At 43.8% G+C, this 18,274-nt stretch overlaps 1 protein-coding gene across 1 annotated transcript in view; it reads left to right on the forward strand.

Annotated features, from left to right (window-relative positions):
* The window catches only part of CPXM2 (carboxypeptidase X, M14 family member 2), a 130,552-nt gene that overhangs the window by 33,979 nt on the left and 78,299 nt on the right, over positions 1-18,274 (forward strand). Inside the window, exon 4 of the mRNA XM_077877309.1 lies at positions 17,876-18,015. Within this exon, the coding sequence (XP_077733435.1) occupies positions 17,876-18,015 (140 nt within the window). The remainder of the gene's footprint in view (positions 1-17,875; positions 18,016-18,274) is intronic.

Raw genomic sequence — 18,274 nt, forward strand, 5'->3', positions numbered from 1 at the left:
CTTCCCAGGAGCTCAGGGGCTCGGGGGTGTCTGAGTGGCCCTCCGACTCCGACTCCCAGCAACTCTTCCCTCCTCCCTTGACACTTGGCCGCACCACACAGACTCTCAAGCCGCTCACCTGGCACCACTTTGCAGGCCAGAACTCCGGCAAGACGTTTCCAGAACTAACGTTAATGAAGTCCAAAGTTGCTTTATGAGTATGATTGTTTTTTAATAACAGCTGATAAGAGACATTTGGATGTGTATAACTCAACACTATGATTTTCAAGAGGATGAAGTTCCAAGTTTCACAAGAGTGACCATTAATAATATGAGTGCCTGTGGCAACCTGGATGGGGTCCAGGCTTCTATGGAAGTCAAGGGCTAGCAGGGCCAGGGCCCAATGGGTGTGGAGCTGTTTTGAGCATCAGTTAGAGGAGCTGTCAGCCAATACCTTGAATGCCCTCTCTATAAATGAAGTTATCCTCTGTTACAGAGGACGTGTTCGCATTTATCTAACCTTTCAGTCAAGCAATTGGAAGTCCTGAATTTGTTGCTGGGGGATAGGGCCTGAGAGTTGTATTGTTCTGGTTGGAAATTCTATTCCCAGAGCAGATGGGTGGAGCGTGGGCGGGGCGGGGGGGCTCATAGTGCAGGGGCCCTAGGCATGTGGAGTTCAGACCTTGGCCTTGACACATCCAGATTCTGGGACCTTGGAACTATTATCTTATGGCTCTGAGCCCCACCTGCCTCACCAGACAAGAGGGAGTGCTGAGAACTCATAGGATCAGTGGAGGAGTGAAATTAGATGGTTTATAATTTGAAAACATTTACTGGATCATTTCGCTTCTCTGCTTCTAGCCTCTGGTAGCTTCCAGGGGCTCTTGGAAACTCCTAGGTGGCCCCGCGTGACTGGCCCCTCTTAATTCTTGTGGGGCGCAGTCCCTCCTCGAATGCCGGTGACTTGTTCCCTTGGGTGTTCTCTGCCCCTCCTTGAGCAGAAGCCCCAGGTTAGAAGGGGCTTGAACTCTCCTCCACCCCCTTCCTCCCAACCCAGAATGTCACCTGGCACACAGGACACACACAGAGGATAGATGGTGGGCATTCACCGCCCTGCCTTTGCTGGGCCCCACAGGAGGTCCCCTTGGTGGACGGTCAGCCGGCAGGGAGCAGGGTCCTCATCATCTTTCCTTCATCCTTCCCCCAAGAGAGGCACAGGCCAGGGAGAAGGCAGGTATCCCGGGCTGGAAAGTGGGGACAGACCCACCCTCCTGACTTCAGGCAAGAGGAAGTAGGAGAGTCATTGAAAACCACTTCAGTGCGGCTTGTCCTTACGGGGATTTATTTTTCTTCGGTGGTTTATCATTTCTCCAAGTACCCTCTGAGAAGAAAAATCTCTGCACCTGCTCTTAGAATAGGAAGTAGTTGTTTTAACAGGGAAGTCCAGGCCAGTGCCCGCCCCTCCACTCCCCGCCCCAAGCCCTGGGGTGCCTCCCCCCGCAGCAGGTGATGTGGTGTTAACTGCAGAGGGTGGAGGGCTGCCTGCAGCTGTGTGAGGGGCTTCAGTGCAGCCCCCACAGGGAAATAATGACGTGGGCGGGGCCTCTATTGTGGCCTTCCAGAATCAGTGCCCCACGAAGCCTGATTTCACTGCCACAGGTGCTCTGAAATACATCTTCCCACTCATAACAGTTTGAAATGCAGTTTAAAAATATCCTCTCTCCCCACTTAGGAGTATTTTGTAGGTGTATCAGAGCTAATGGGATTAGATGCGGGAGAAACACCCAGGTGTGAGAACCGTTGGTGCGCTGGAGTTGCAGATGTGAGTGGGATGGCCCAGCGTCTGCAGGCTTGGCCCTGGTGCCCCCGGGGTGCATGGGGCACACAGGGCATGCGGGCCGGGTGCTCATCCTGCTTTCACCACTGGCGACTGAGCGGCTCTAGGCACGGTGCCCCCTCGTCTGAGCCTTGGTGTCTTCATCTCATCCAAGAATTGAGCCCTCCCCCCCGCCCCCCGCACAGTCACCTTCTCAGAACGGGGATCTACCAAACCAGGGAAGAGAATGGTCCTTAGAAGTTTTCAAATGCCCTATGTGGGCCCATCAGAATCCACTCGTTTCTCTGACCCCTGCGAAGTGCCCGGTACAAGCCAGGGACTGTGCTGTCCCCAGAAGAGCCAAGACGGGGCGTTCCTGGGTCCCCCCTTTCCTCAGATGCATAGGAAGAGCGGACTCGGCTCTGAGAGGTGTCAGCACTGTGCCAAATGCTTTCTGCCCAGTATTTTCATTTGTTCCCTGACAGGAGACGAGTACTATTATTATTATTATTTAAGATTTTTATATATTTATTCATGAGAGACACAGAGAGAGAGGCAGGGAGGCAGAGGGAGAAGCAGGCTCGATCTCAGGACTGCGGGATCACGACACGCTCAACGGGGAGCCACCCAGGCGTCCCGACAAATACTCTTCTTATTATTACCTCTATCTTATAGAAAACAGACACATGAATGGGTGGAATAACTTGGTTAAGATGCCCAGGAGAGGCAGGGCATGAATCCAAAGCTACTTTCAACCCAGTCTTGTTGCCCCTAACGATGCCATGAAACTGTCCCCGGGTCAGCAGATAAGTGTTCTGGGCGTGATGGGAACGATTAGACCGCGCCCGTCTCTCTTTTCTGATTGTGATCTCACACTGGTTTACACTGGTATGACAATACCAGAATCCGGTGTTGACAGTGCAGATTTTGCAGACTGTGAGCTCTTCCTGAGTTGCCATTTGCCAAATAGCAGAAACGCTTTTCTCTGTCTTTGTCCTTTTGAGCCACTAGGACAACATTGCATCTCCAGGGGCTTGTTAGCCACACAAACGAATTTCTCCTGGTTCTGGAGGCTGGGAAGTCTGAGGTCAAGATGCCAGCAGACTGGGTGTCTGGAGAGGACCGGCTTCCTGGTTCATAGATGGCCATCTTCTTCACCACCTTCTGTGTCCTCGTGTGGTGGAAGGATCTAGGGGCTCTGGGGGCCTCTCTTATAAGGGCTCTAACCCCACCCACAAAGGCTTCACCTTCATGACCTAGTCACTTACCTGAGACCCTGACTCCTACCACCATCACCTACCACCATCACCTTAGGGGTTGGTTTCAACATACAAACTTTGAGGGGACACACCGTCAGTCTATGGCACTCTTTGTCCTCATTTTTAAAAACATTTTTAAAAGGTTTTATTTATTTATTCATTCATGATAGACAGAGAGAGAGACAGAGACACAGGCAGAGAGAGAAGCCGGCTCCATGCAGGGAGCCCGATGAGGGACTCGATCCTGGGTCTCCAGGATCATGCCCTGGGCTGAAGGCGGCTCTAAACTGCTGAGCCACCCAGGGATCCCCTGTCCTCATTTTTAAGCAGAAGACTTTGGAAGAATAAAAGCACCTTATAACTCCACTTATAACCTCTTTTGTTTTGCAAATGGAATTTTGCTAATGTTGGTTTAATGATATAAACTTAGAGAAGAAACCCAAGTTCATATTTCTCATATTGAAGGAAGATCGATCTTCCAAGAACTCAAGGAAGAGATCAAGTTCATCAGGATAGCGAAGGTTTATCCTCTCATCTGTGATTGTTTTTCCAGCATGGTCAAGATCCTCTTAACACCGACCCACTTGTGACAACGTGATCTCATTTAGAAATAATCACTGACTTCTGCTCCAGGAGCTGCCACAGGCAGAATAGAAATTAACATTTTAAGTCTCAAAGACAACATTTCAGCACTGTCCTTTAAAATCACTCTCGGATCCTCATTTGCCTCTAGACAGTCTGAGGAGGTGGCTCTGTGCTCAGGTGGGTCATTCAGTGGCAGCTCATCAGCTGTCCTATCCTTGCAGACTCTTCTGAAGACCCCCTCCCCCCGAGGTTTTTCCATGGCTTGTAAACTAAGCAAGGTGGAGTTCAAGACCACACGGCTCCCTGAGTGATTTATCTGCCCCCCACCATTATTACATCAGATGCTTTCATTGCTGCAAATCCTTGAACAAATTAGAGCAGCACTTGCCACTTCAGAGGGCCGGGTTTTGATTTCATTCTTAAGATTCTAAAGCTGAGCTAAGTAGGAACCTGACATGATCAGAAGAGCATGGCTGGAACTCAGGATACCACCACGATTCCTGCCTGGAGCCGGGAATGTGAGACAGTTGGTACTCAGATCAGAGTTTTGAAGAAAGAGTTGACATTTTGAGGTCACGAGAAAACACTTGGCGCATTGCGTTAACACCTCCAGATGTCTTTGTGGCGCCTGCCCATCGTCACGTGGCATTCTGTGGCCCATGTCTTGTCTCACTTGAGTTTGACCTCTGAGAGGAGTTCGCCTCTGGTACCTCTCTCATGAGGAAATGTCTGGTTAAGCTAAGAGCATCTGTCCAAGCCATTTCTCAGTGCCACTAAAATCAACCACAGCTCTTCTGAGTCATTCCATTAATGCAATTCTCTGGAGCACCTGGATGCCGATATTAGGATCCAGTTCCAATGTTCTGATAATCTTTTTACCTGAAATGAGGTGTAAGCCTGGAAGATGGCCGATGCCTGTGGCTGAATTCACATGCACCCCCTAGGAGGGCATGAAGTTGGTTATAAAACATCCAACCAGGTTTATCTTGATGTCCAGGTTGATGTGCAACGGCACATCCCATCATCTGTCCCCCTGTCTCCTTTGGCCTTGAAACACCTGGTGCCCCACCTTGCCCAATCGTGGGGACGGCCTGGGGTAGCACTGTTTTCTCAGGTGTCACCTCGAGCCTGCCCTGCTTCTATTTATCAGAGGAATCATCTGCACCCAGAGTCCTCTGACCTCACAGCCTGTCTGTTCCATCAGATCTTCCTGCTTCTCTGGGTGCTCAGCCTCCGGTCTGTTTCTGGCTGCACAAAACCCTGCTGTAGCTCTGCAGGTCCTCAGTGGGGGCTATAAATGTGCTAAGTGCTGCAGAGGCAGAAATAATCACAGTGGGGATTGCTTCCAAACCAAGGAATGTCCTGCTTGCTCCGATAAAGGGATTTTGTGCTCTATCTGGCTTTAAGAAGCAGTCTGGGAGACAGCATTTGGATGCCAAAGTGCTGGAATTTTGGATGTTTGGATTTTTATGGGAATAACAGGACCAAATATTCTAAATCATGAGTCTCTTGGAAAATTTAAAAGGAGAATTTACCAGAATGATGGTAATGCGCTGTTCTTATTCCCCAGAAGCTTGCACCGTAAACACATGAGCAGGAAAAGGGCAAAGAGTAGAAGACCAGAGAAACAAAAGGAAGGGGCCCTTTGGGGCTCCCTGGCCTGTGAACCACAGATTATTAAGAAACCACAGGGCTTTCTGGTTCAAATGCGGATTCTGTTACTTGCTATGGGAATTTTCTTGACTATTTTTTTTTATTAAATCTCATTAAATTAATATTTCATTTCATCTTCAATATACTCAGAGGGAAACTCTATTTTGGAGATACGGAAATTGAAGTCAGAGGTTTTGTGACCTGTCCCAACCCCACAGCTACTAAGTGCCAAGCTGAGAGTCAAATTCAAGGTTTCTGGCTGTATTTTAGCTCTTTGTTATCTCCGGTACCCACGAGAAGGTTCGATGTGTTCTCCAGCCTGTGGCCTCGGCCAGCGTCCCATCCTGTGACTCATCTCCCTGACCGCTGGCCCGAGCATCCCCCAGTACCTTCCAGGCTACCCCCCTGGCCGGGCCCAGAGAAGCCTGAGGGGCCCCGGGAGTCGCAGGCATGGACCTCACGTCCATCCAGCTGGCACAACCGAATGGTGCCTCCTCGGATAATGACTTGTGGGGACGGGCCCTCTGGGTGGTCTGCCCAGCCACGCACAGGCCAGCCTGGCTCTCTCCTGGACGTGGACGGGTGGGAGTCAGGTATGCCAGTCATCCTGCACCAGGGTTTCTGTGGTCACGACAGATGGCACAGGTGGAGAAGCCTGTGTGAGGAGGGGATGGAGGAAGAGACAGGGAGGAGAGAAGAGAAAAAAAGGAGATCAGAGCAGATGCTTTGATTGACTGGCTGGTTGGTCGATTCATTGATTCCATAAACACAAACCTACCTCTAGTTCTGGGGAAACAGTAAAGAGCAAGAATAGAAATTGTCCTTATATTTTAGCAAATGTTTGGGGAGGACGTGCCGTGTCCTGGGCCCTGTCTAGGTGATCGGGATGCTTCAGAGACCAGACGGACAGACGTCTTTGCCGTCTGAAAGCTTCCATTCCAGTGGGGGAGGCACATAAAAGCAAGGAATGTAATAAAGTAGAACTTCTCTAGTGTCAGAGGGGAGTGTTAGGGAGAGAGAGCATAACAAACTTAGAGCTGGCAGCGGGAGTCAGGAGGGCTGGCTCTGGGGAGGGGGCAGGCTGTTGTTAAAGGTAAACAAGGCAGGCTTCATTGAAGAGGTGGTACTGGGGCTGAGTTGGCCTAAAGGTGATCATCAGGGAGTCAGGTAGCTGTGGGAGAAGCACTCCCGGCAGTGGTAATGGCTTGAGCAAAGGTCCTGTGGTGACTGCATGCATGGCCCTACCAAGGAGCAGCAGCAGGCTGGTGTGGCTGGGGCACAATGAGCATGCAAGGAAGGAGGCGCAGGCCCAGAATGAACACTGGGCGGACTTTGCCATTGGCTTTTGTTCTTAAGTTAGTTGGGGGAGCCCTGGCAAGTTTTTGGGCACAGAAATGCTGTGCTGTGATTTATAGGTAGGAAGGACCGACCTGTGTTGACTTAGGGGAGCAGCATGGAGGCAGGGAGGCCTGTTGGGGCGTGACCTTGGCATCCGGGATGAGAGATAGCACTGGCTCTGGCTGTGACAAGAGTGGTGGAGGTGGTGAAAGGTGGTTATATTTTGGATATTTTGAAAGTAAGATTTTCTCAGGAGGCTGGATGATGTCTGGATGAGGGGTGTGAGAGATCAAAAGAGGAGTCAGGGATACCTCCAGTGCTTTTTTGGCCTATACCTCTGATAATCTAATGGGGAAGTGAAACTATTAAAAAGATAAATTACCAGTGAAAGCACGACTAGAGCCTAGGATGAGTGCTCAGAAGGAAGCACCACCATGTATTCATCTCCTTGGATAACCGTAGAAGTATCACAAACTGGGCAGCTTGACACAATTCTGGAGGCTGGAAGTCTGAAATTAAGGTGTGAGCAGGGCTGCTCTCCCTCCCCAGCCTCGGGGAACTAGGCAAGGCTCCTTGTTCGCTCCTTCCAGCTTCTGGTGGCCCGAGCATCCCGTGGTGTCCCTGGGCTGAGTGCTGCACCACTCGAGTCTCCATGTCCAGGGTCACGTGGCAGCCTCCCGCATGCCCCTGCATCACCTTCCAGGTCGAAGGGAATGGTAGTACAAAGGCCCTGTGGTTGTAGGAAACATGACATATTTGAGGGGCTAAAACTAAGACAGTGTGGTTGGAGCTGAGCTTTGGTTACAGAGCAATATTGTGGCCAATGAATGTAAGACAAGGTATTCTCTATCATTGGTCATTAAGGAAATACAAATTAAAACCACAGTGAGATATGACATATAGACACCAGAATGACTTTAAGGAAAAAGGATTGTACCAAGTGTGGGTGAAGAAGTGGAACAATAGAAACTTTTATACGGTGGTGAAAATGTAAAATAGTACAGCTTTGGAAATGTTTTTGGAATGTCTACTAAATGTCTACTGAAGCTCAATATTCTCATACCTGTTCATCTAACAAATTCAACTCCTATGCCTAAAAGAAATGCAATCATATGTGCATGATAGGCAGGGACAGGTAGGTTCATGGCATCACTATTCATGACAATCCAAAATGGTAATAAGCCACATGTCTATCAGCATACAATGAGTAAGTCACATGATGGAACGATGGAATACTCTACACCAATGAAAAGGAGTAAATTATTGCTACCTGTGATAATACAGATTGATCTCACAGATATAACATTGAGCAAAAGAAGCCAGACGCTAGGGAGTAGTTAGGGTAAGTTTCATTTACATAGAATTTAAAAACAGAAAAACCAATCTAGGGAAATGGAGGTCAGAGTAGAGGTTATCTTTGAGGGGCAGGTAATAGTGGGAGGTGGTAAAAGGGAGGTTGTGGCAAGCTGGTCCTGTTCTATATCTTGATCTGGGTGTGGACACTTGAGTGAGTGTGCAGTAAAATTTATTGAACTTCACACTTAGGCTTTGTGCACTTTTTTGTATATATTTCATTTTTAAAATTTTTATTTCAATTTTTATTGAAACTTAAAATAATAAAATCATGTATCTATTCTCCTGCTTTACTGTTGTATTTCAGAATTGCCTTTTCTTTGGTTCTTAATAATTTTAATTCCAGTATAGGCATACCTCAGAGATATTGTGGGTTTGGTTCTAGACCATCTCAACAAAGTGAATATTGCAATAAAGTAAGTTTCAATAAACGTAATAAATCAGTATTTGTATATATAGTGAAATGATCACCACAGTAAGTCTGGTTAATATCCATCCTTCTACATAGATACATTTTTTTAATTCAATAAAACTTTATTAAAAAGCTGATAAATCATAGAAAGGAGGTAAAGTTGGTTTAAACTTTAAAAGTGAATGTTAAGAATATGAGGAATGAAATTACTTGATGAAGGAGAAGAAAGGGGTACAACAGGAGGTAGAAATGAATTTATCACTGCCTATGGTAGGGAGTCAACAGGGCCTTTTTTTTTTTTAATAAAATAATTTTTATTGGTGTTCAATTTACCAACATACAGAATAACACCCAGTGCTCATCCCATCAAGTGAACAGGGACTTTCTAAGAAAATATAGAATTAAGCATATTACATGAAGGCATTTATGTAATTTATGTAAGTTATGTAGTTATTAAATTAACCACTGAAACAAAGACACACCTTTAAAATTTTTAGAGGATAAGAAATGAAACCGATGAACATAAGGGGGAAGAAAAGAGAGAGAGGCAAACCGGGAAGCAGACTCTTAGCTAGAGAGAGCAAATTGAGGGTTGCTGGAGGGGAGTGGTGGGGGGGCGGTGGATGAAATGGGCAATGGGGATTAAGGAGGGCACTTGTGATGAGCACCAGGGGATGTAGGGAAGTGTTGAGTCACTAAGTTCTACATGTGCAACTAATATTACACTGTATGTTAACTAATTGGAATTTAAATAAAAACCTGAAGCAACAACCACAAAAAATAAAAAACAACCCCCAAAAGAAAGTACATAGCAAAAGCAAAAATCACTTATATAGTTCCAAAAAAAAAATTATTTCAGAGGAGGCGTAGATGTTGAACAAAGAAAACAGCTCAAGAGTCAACGAGGAAGCACAAACAAAAGAAGCAGTAAAAATACAATGTCTAAGAAAAGCTGACAACTCATGATAACAAAGAACATTTGTCAATGGGCTAAATTGACCACTCACTTATTAATAGAAGAAAACGTAGGTTGCATCATAAAGCAAATTCAACCACAAATCTCCACAGATAGGAACTTGAAACAAAGTGAACCATGCTTGTACCCCCATGGCTCCCTCTACTGAGGGTGGACTGTGCCCTGGACAGCCCTTCCGTGGGACTTGTAAACTCCTCCGTGTACTCAGATTCTATTTCTGTCCCTATTTTATGGACCTAATGGGGGCATCCAGATAATGAGCTGTAGCTAGGACTTGAGCTTAGCCCAGCAAGGACCCCAGAGGCTGTCCTGGGCTGTGCTGCCTCCCCAGAGTGTAGGAACACATCTCTGTCTTTGTGTGGATCATGACAGGTGAATACATAATTGTTGGGAGAATTAAATTGGTTACTCCACTGATAGGCGATTCTAGGACCAAAATGTTTGCTAGGTTTTAGTAGAATTGAATTAGAATGTTGATGTGAAAAGTCCTTTACCCTCTTTTTCAATTAGAATATTCCTTTCCCTGTGTTTTTTTTTCTTTAAACAATTAAACAGTGGTGTATGGTATATTTTATAAATTTCTATTTTAAAATGTTTTAAATTTCAAGCTCTAGATATTTATTGTTTTCATTGGCCAGTGCAAGGAACTCTTTAAGATGTTGATTTTGGGTTTTAAAAATCACTCCAGGGCAGCCTGGGTAGCTGAATGGCTTAGCGCCGCGTTCAGCCCAGGGCATGATCCTGGACCTGGAATTGAGTCTCAAGTCAGGCTTCCTGCATGGAGCCTGCTTCTCCCTCTGCCTGTGTCTCTATCTCTCTGTCTCTCTGTTTCTCATGAATAAATAAATCTTTAAAAATCTTTAAAAAAAAAACCACTTCAAAAAACAGTGAATATTTCTTCGCAACCAGCTTTACTGATGGTGAGGTCTGAACTGGGACAAGATGTTCTGCTGATTTGAAGGATCAGCTGATTTGTACCTGGGCCGTTCTATGGATTTATCAAAGGTCTATCATAGAAATTTGCCAAAGGAGATATTCAGACCAGATGATGGCCCTTGTATGGGAGATTAACTATATTAATCACATGTCACAGCTAACAATTTTAGGTAACACCCCCCCCCCCCCATGGTGGTAACTTTTGCTAACATGTAAAGTTTTAGCCACTGTGTCTAAGATTTTTCTCAAAGATCTCTTAAAATAACTATCACATTATTCTATTTTTGTCCAAATAGTCCTGGGCTGTGTCTGCACAGTGGCAGCTGTAAGTCAATTATCCTGGAATTGCTAAATAGTTATATTCACTTGTATATAACTTTTTAATTCATTCCAGATGTTTCTGTAGAGAGGCAGCCCGTGATTATGAATTACAGCGCAGATCGGTGAATTTACAACAGCATAGCAATTTTGAGATTCATTGTTTTCTATACATACCATGAGGCAGAAAACTTTTTATGATGTCTAGCATGTAATAGCAGCTCTATAGACACCTGGAAAGTGGAAGAGTAAACAAAACAGGCTTTATACCAGTTGACTTCTATATCCATGCTGCCTTTCCCTTTGCTTTTTATTTTATTTTATTTATTTATTTTTTTAAATTTATTTTTTATTGGTGTTCAATTTACTAACATACAGAATAACCCCCAGTGCCCGTCACCCATTCACTCCCACCCCCCGCCCTCCTCCCCTTCTACCACCCCTAGTTCGTTTCCCAGAGTTAGCAGTCTTTACGTTCTGTCTCCCTTTCTGATATTTCCCACACATTTCTTCCCCCTTCCCTTATTTTCCCTTTCACTATTATTTATATTCCCCAAATGAATGAGAACATATAATGTTTGTCCTTCTCCGACTGGCTTACTTCACTCAGCATAATACCCTCCAGTTCCATCCACGTTGAAGCAAATGGTGGGTATTTGTCATTTCTAATAGCTGAGTAATATTCCATTGTATACATAAACCACATCTTCTTTATCCATTCATCTTTCGTTGGACACCGAGGCTCCTTCCACAGTTTGGCTATCGTGGCCATTGCTGCTATAAACATCGGGGTGCAGGTGTCCCGGCGTTTCATTGCATTTGTATCTTTGGGGTAAATCCCCAACAGTGCAATTGCTGGGTCGTAGGGCAGGTATATTTTTAACTGTTTGAGGAACCTCCACACAGTTTTCCAGAGTGGCTGCACCAGTTCACATTCCCACCAACAGTGTATGAGGGTTCCCTTTTCTCCACATCCTCTCCAACATTTGTTGTTTCCTGCCTTGTTAATTTTCCCCATTCTCACTGGTGTGAGGTGGTATCTCATTGTGATTTTGATTTGTATTTCCCTGATGGGAGAAGATATTTGCAAATGACATATCAGATAAAGGGCTAGTTTCCAAGATCTATAAAGAACTTATTAAACTCAACACCAAAGAAACAAACAATCCAATCATGAAATGGGCAAAAGACATGAACAGAAATCTCACAGAGGAAGACATAGACATGGCCAACATGCACATGAGAAAATGCTCTGCATCCCTTTGCTTTTTAAAATTAAAATCAATATCGATCAGTTTTGTCAGCAAGTAGTTTGAGAAATCAAAGTGTTAAAGGATTATTTAAAAGCAAACAAACAAACAAGAGGATGGTGGTTGCCAGGGGCTGGGAGAAGAGAGGTGGGGAGTTGTAGGACAAAGGGTACTAACTTTCAGTTGTAAGGGGAATAAGTTCAGAGGACAGTGCACATCTAGTGCATCTAGTGCCTCTAGTGCAAGCGGGAGGACTGTGTTAATAATATGGTACCATACACTTGAAGGTTGCTGAGGGACCATCTTAAACATTCTCAGCACGCAAAAAGTTAACTGGGAGGTGATGGATGTGTTAATGATCTTGATCTTGGTAATCATTCCACAACGTATATGTACATTGTATACTTTAAATATAGCAGATATTCATGTCTGATATATTTATGTAATAGACTATATATAATTTTATTTGTCAATTATCCCTCAATAAAATTGGAAAAAATAAAAAACAAAGGTGCCTTGCCAATACACCCCACACCCACTGACCCCCTGAAGCCATCATGTGCTGTGAATGAGGTGACTACTCCAAACTCCTTTTAATTGTTTCTTTGGGAATTTAAGTATTTATTTCTATTTATCTTTTTTAAGGTGGAAGTGTAGGGACAGAGAGAGTGGAAGGGAGAGAATCTTAAGCAGGCTCCATGCCCAGCACAGAGCCCAACATATGGGGCTCAGTCTTATTATGACTCTGAGATTATGACCTGAGCCGAAACCAAGAAGAGTTGGATGCTTAACTGACTGAGCCACCCTGGTGCCCCATATATTTATTACTAAATAGCATGCACATATTGATATGTATTGGTTTGTACATTTTTGACTTTTTATTCTGAATCTGTATTATAGAGGATGAAAATTTCAGCTTGTTTTTGTGATCCCTTTACCTTAACCTTTTTAATCCTTCCAGTAAAATTATATCTCAAATTTTGGGTAAAACCACATTAAAGGTTTTCAATATTATGACTGTGTAAATAGTCCTTACTGCCTAAGCCAACAAGTAGTTTTGAGCCAAGAGATATGTACTTTCTCGACAACTTTTTGTTTTCCTAGATCTGCTTATATTTTTTAAAAACATCTCCCATGCCCTGCAATAGGTCTGGGTCTGTAAAATACCCTTTAATATAATTTTCTATAAGGTCAAACCTGTTCAATGATTTTTTTAGCCTCACAGTTGTTTTTTATGTTTCTGTAAGACATTCCTTCAAGGAGCCCTTGACCTTTTGTGTTGTGAATGGCTTGATTTCTGGATCTTTCTACAGCTGCTTTCCTGGGAATATCTCCTCCCTCATTCTGGGAATCTCTCCTATGTTGGCACCCTTGATTTCTGGAACTCATATCTTCTTTTTGGTTTTCTGCCTCATTTTTGTGGAGCACATTCATTTTACAGTTTTATGGAATTGGTACATGAGAAATTTTTTGAGGTTCTGTGAATCCGAAAATGTCTTTATTTTACCATCACAAAGGACAGTTTGGCCGAGTATAAAATTCATGAGTGAAATTTTAAATTCATGAGTGAAATTTTGAATTCATGAACTTCAGAATTTTGAAGTCATTATCCCTCCATTCTTTGAGCTTCAGATGTTGCTACTAAGAATTCTGGGACCATTCTGATTCCTTTGGCTTTGTTTTATATATTTGTTTTCTCTTTGGAGGCTTTTAGAATCTTCTTTTCATTTGTGATGTTTTGAAGTTTTACAGAGATACAGCTGGATGTGGGTCTTATTCATCATACTAGATTCTTAATGCTTTGGAGACTTAAACCTTACAGATCTGGGACATTATTCACTTACAGTATTTTTTTTTTTTTTTGTAATTTCTTCCTCTGCTCTTATTTTTCTTTTATTGCCCATTGTTACTGGTATTTTCACATTGTAAGAACGATGCTTTTTCCTTTCTAAGAATATCCTTCTTTTGTTGTATGCAAGCAAGATCTTCTGTTTCAGAGAATAGTCATTATAATTTCTTTGAGATTTTCTTCTGTTTCCCATTATATTTTTAGTTTATTTAATTTCTGTTTGTTGAAAGCCTGGTTGGAGCTGGAAGGAGGAGGGGAGCTGGGGCGTCTCACTCTTGACTCTGCTATCTACTGACTGAGTTCCCCTTTTTTATCTATCATATGCTCCCCTATGTCTGCTCCCCTATGTCTGGAGTCCCCAAATCCAGAGCCTCTAGGAATGTTTGGGTTTTTTTTTTAAGAGAAAAATTTCAGGTCTTCTATAATGTGGGGAAGGGAATGTGAGAATCTATTTCTTTAATGCATATTTTGAATCAGTTCCCTATTTTCAGCCCTACCCTGCCTTTCAAGCTACCTAAGAGTCTAGTTTCTGAGCTTTTTAAAGCCCTGGGTGGCTTGTTTCTCACTGGTGTTTCCCTCATAAGCTCACATCTCCTCTTGCTGAGCCATTTGGAATTCCTCCATCTGATTTCTGTCTTAATTTATTATAATTTGGCAATTATAAATATCTTCTAGTTTTGTTAGAGATCAAGGTTGTGTTTCTTCATCTTGTTTTCTTTGGGGGGAATTTTTGAGAAAAGAGCACAGAAAAATCAACATTTACTCTATCATCTCAAAACAGAAAAATCTTGTTTGTTTTTGGTTTTGTTTTGTTTTAGAGAGAGAGAGAGAGAGAGAGAGAGAGAGATTGAAAAGAGGGGCAGATGGACAGAATCTTAAGCAAGCTTCACATTCAGCATAGAGCCTGACTTGGGGTTCAGTCTCACAACCCCAAAGATCATAACCTGAACCAAAATCAAGAGTCAAATGTTTAACTAACTGAGCCATCCAGGTGCCCCAGAAAAATCCCATCTGATCTTAAATGGATAGTATCAGGTTTTCTCTTTGTTATAGATTTAATAATTTCCACATTTACCGTAAGCAAAATTTAGTCTGTTAGATGCACTGGTGAGTTTTTTTTTTTTTTTAAGGTAAAGAAATGATGAGCATGACTTAATTGCCTAGAGAAAATTACATTAATTCTTAATTTATTGAGCCCTGTAATACAAATTATCATTCCATCTTAGTGATGTTTTCAAGACTAGCTTATACTCTAAGGGATCCCACTTTTTATTCCAACAACTTCTGATGGAAATTTCTCCAAAATTGGGCAGTCCAGGTGGCTCAGTGGTTTAGCACCACCTTCGGCCCAGGGCATGATACTGGGGACCCAGGATCGTGTCCCACGTTGGACTTCCTACGGGGAACCTGCTTCTCCCTCTGCCTGTGTCTCTGCCTCTCTCTCTCTCTCTCTGTTTCTCTCATGAATAAATAAATAAAATCTTAAAAAAAAAGATATTTCTCCAAAATTTATGAAGTCCTTCCTGCATTTTTGAACCGAAAGGGATGAGTGTACCCTCCTCTTGGTTTCTTAGTCGTCGTACTGATGCCATGTATTGCACTGTGCTGAAATTTGGTGACACCTCTGAGGCCTGCCCCTCCTCTTTCACTGAATCCTTCCAGGCGCTGACTTTATAAATTTATAATTGATTTTGCAGAGGTGGCTGTCCCTTCCCTGTGAGTCAGCTTCGGAAAGGGCCATACTGTCCCCTGATACCTTACTACATTTAATTGAATATCTGGTCTCAAGAAGAACTGAGATTGGTGGCCAAAGCAAAATATGTAGGCTGACAAAACCAGGAGCCTAAAATTTAATTCCAAGTCTTAGTCAAATAGACTTTGGTCAAGTAGCACGAGGATAGCTCCTCCAAATCTCCATGATTCTCTTGTGAAAAATCCCAGGCTCTGTGGCAGTTCTGTTCTTGTCATCTCAGCTCACAACCACATATTCTTCTCGGTCTTGGCATGGCTCAAATTTTGGAGGAAGCACTTCCTTTTGGTGCAGGGCTGGCCTGTGCATTGTAGAATGGTTAGCAGCATCCCTGAGCTCTGCCCGTGGGTTGCCAATAGCACACACTTCTTCCAGTTGTGACAGCTAAAAATGTGTTTAGACATTGCAACTATCCCCTGGAGGGTGACATGGATTCCTGTTGGAAGCTTTAGATGGTAAGTCTCCTCTTTATTCAGATTTTGTAACTCTATTCTGGATATTTGAAGTTGTTGAAAATGTGGCAGCAAGTGCCCAGAATAGTACCATAATTCTTTATAATTTTGGAGAATGTGAGGTAATTCACCAAGCACCCATATTTCCATAATTTGCCAGATAGTCATTGTTTTGAATATACTTGTAACTCACCTTTATTAAGTGCTCACTTTTTTTTTTTTTGAGTCTAAACAGCATGCCAGGTCCTGTTGAAAGCACTATTGGTACCCTAAGGGAGAAATGATCCTTGCCCCTGTTTTGGCATATGGGGAAACTGAGGCACAGAGCCTTTAGGCAAATTGCTTGAGTTTGTACAGGATGGAAGTGACAGGATTGGGATTCACACTGAGGCAGGAGGAGTTCAGAGCATATGCTCTTAACCAGCACTTGTCGTTGGGAGGATAGCTGCCCCTGGTGAAGACATGCAGGGATTGTGCCCTTATAGCCTCCAGGCTGGGGCAGTGGTCTCCTTGTTGGCTGGCAGCTTTGGGAAATGAGAGCTTGCATGTCAGAGAGTCACCCTCACTTTCACAAAACCCACCAAAGGCCGGGTAAGTACTGGTAACACATACTTGCAAGATTTAGCCTTTCTTTGATGGTTCTAGAAGGCAGAACCTTGTAGCACCTCCAGGCCCTTATCACAGATGCCCTGTATACCATCAGACCTGGAGGTGCTGGTTAATTGAGAGCTTGAGTTTCTGGAGAATGTTGACTAATGGGTGTTTCTGGTCACCTTCATTTGAGATGGTAGTGCTTTCAGGAGGCCATGATTTGTTAGTATCCTGACATTTGCCCTCAGAGCTCTTTTAGGATTGTTTCAGGAGGGGATGGGAATGGATGTGCTGTGGTTTGGTCCTGACACAAGGCTGATGTTAGCTGATGCAGAGGCGGTGGGGCTCCACTAAAGGAACTCTTGGCCATGTTGTTTCTGTGCTGTAGCTAGACTGGGAGTTTCACATCACTGTTGCCCATTAGAAGTCAGGCTGCCCCAGAATTTGAGCTGAAAGGTGCTCAGAAGTAGGAATGATGGGATGGCCTGTCTTTCACTAAGATATCACTTAGACTTTTTTTCTGATTATGTATTTGTGAAATAGCTATGGGAAAAGCCATGGGGTTCATGTAGAAAGAGCCTTAGTAACTTAGGAAGCTTCACTTATGTGAAGTTCAAATGATCTTTTTCTTCCTCCTCCTCCTCTTCCTTCTTTTCTTTTTTGTATCAGGGAATTCTCTCTTGAAATGGTGATAATAGAGGGAACATTCCAGAGCAGAAACATCACATACCATGTAAATTCATATTAAAAGAATCTTTAGTAGCAGTAGTAGCTAAAACTCAACACATCAAGTGATTTAAATGTCAGTAAATAAATATTCACTAGATAAATTTATCCTTCAGCACCCAGCTCAGATAGCACTTCCATCCTGGTCTCCCCCAGACCAAGTTAGCCATTATCCCGAGATGCTCCTCTAATGGTTTGCTCCTGTTCCCGAAATAACACATGCCCCATTGTATTTCTAATTCATCTGTTTTTGTGTCTTTCTTTGTGCCTGGATGGTGAGGTTCTGGGAGAGAACGATTCACCTTTGTATCCCCGGCACCTGGCGTGTGTAGGCGGGTATGTTGGAGACGGTCTGTGCCTGTTGGATGCATGAGTAATAGGGGAGCTCATTAAATTTCGTCTTCCATGCTGGGCAAGAAGAGGACATCTCATATTGAAATATTTCCAACTTGTTAATAATAAGCCACTGCATTTTATGATTTAGAATAAGGAGTGTTCAGGGCATAGTGATTTTTCTTTCTTTGTCCCCTACTCATTTTCTTCTATCCACCCCCCACCCCCTACTCCTACAAATCTCATGAAAATATTCATGATTCTGGGTCTTTCTGAAGAACATCTCTTTTTCTTTCCAGGCAGGTATTAATGAAAATGATTTTTACGATGGGGCGTGGTGTGCAGGAAGGAATGACCTCCATCAGTGGATTGAAGTGGATGCTAGACGTCTGACCAAATTCACTGGTGTCATCACTCAAGGAAGGAACTCACTTTGGCTGTAAGTGTGGGTGGACCTGGGCTTCTCTAGAGTCCATGCCTTGGGTCTAATGTTTAAGGTTTGGACAGAGACAAGGAAGATGTAGAGAAGTATCTGGTGAAAAGCAATAGAAAGGAAGAAAATTGGAATGTGGACAGGATGCTGAGCTTGCCGTAGACACCAGCATCTCTTGAAATGATGTTATTCCCTGCACAAGAACAGAGAGAAGGACCCACCTGGCAGGTTGGGCTGAATAGACAAAGGTGTCATTAAAATAGTG

This window comes from Canis aureus, chromosome 29 (genome assembly GCF_053574225.1).
Source record: "Canis aureus isolate CA01 chromosome 29, VMU_Caureus_v.1.0, whole genome shotgun sequence".
NCBI classification, from domain to species: Eukaryota; Metazoa; Chordata; class Mammalia; order Carnivora; family Canidae; genus Canis; species Canis aureus.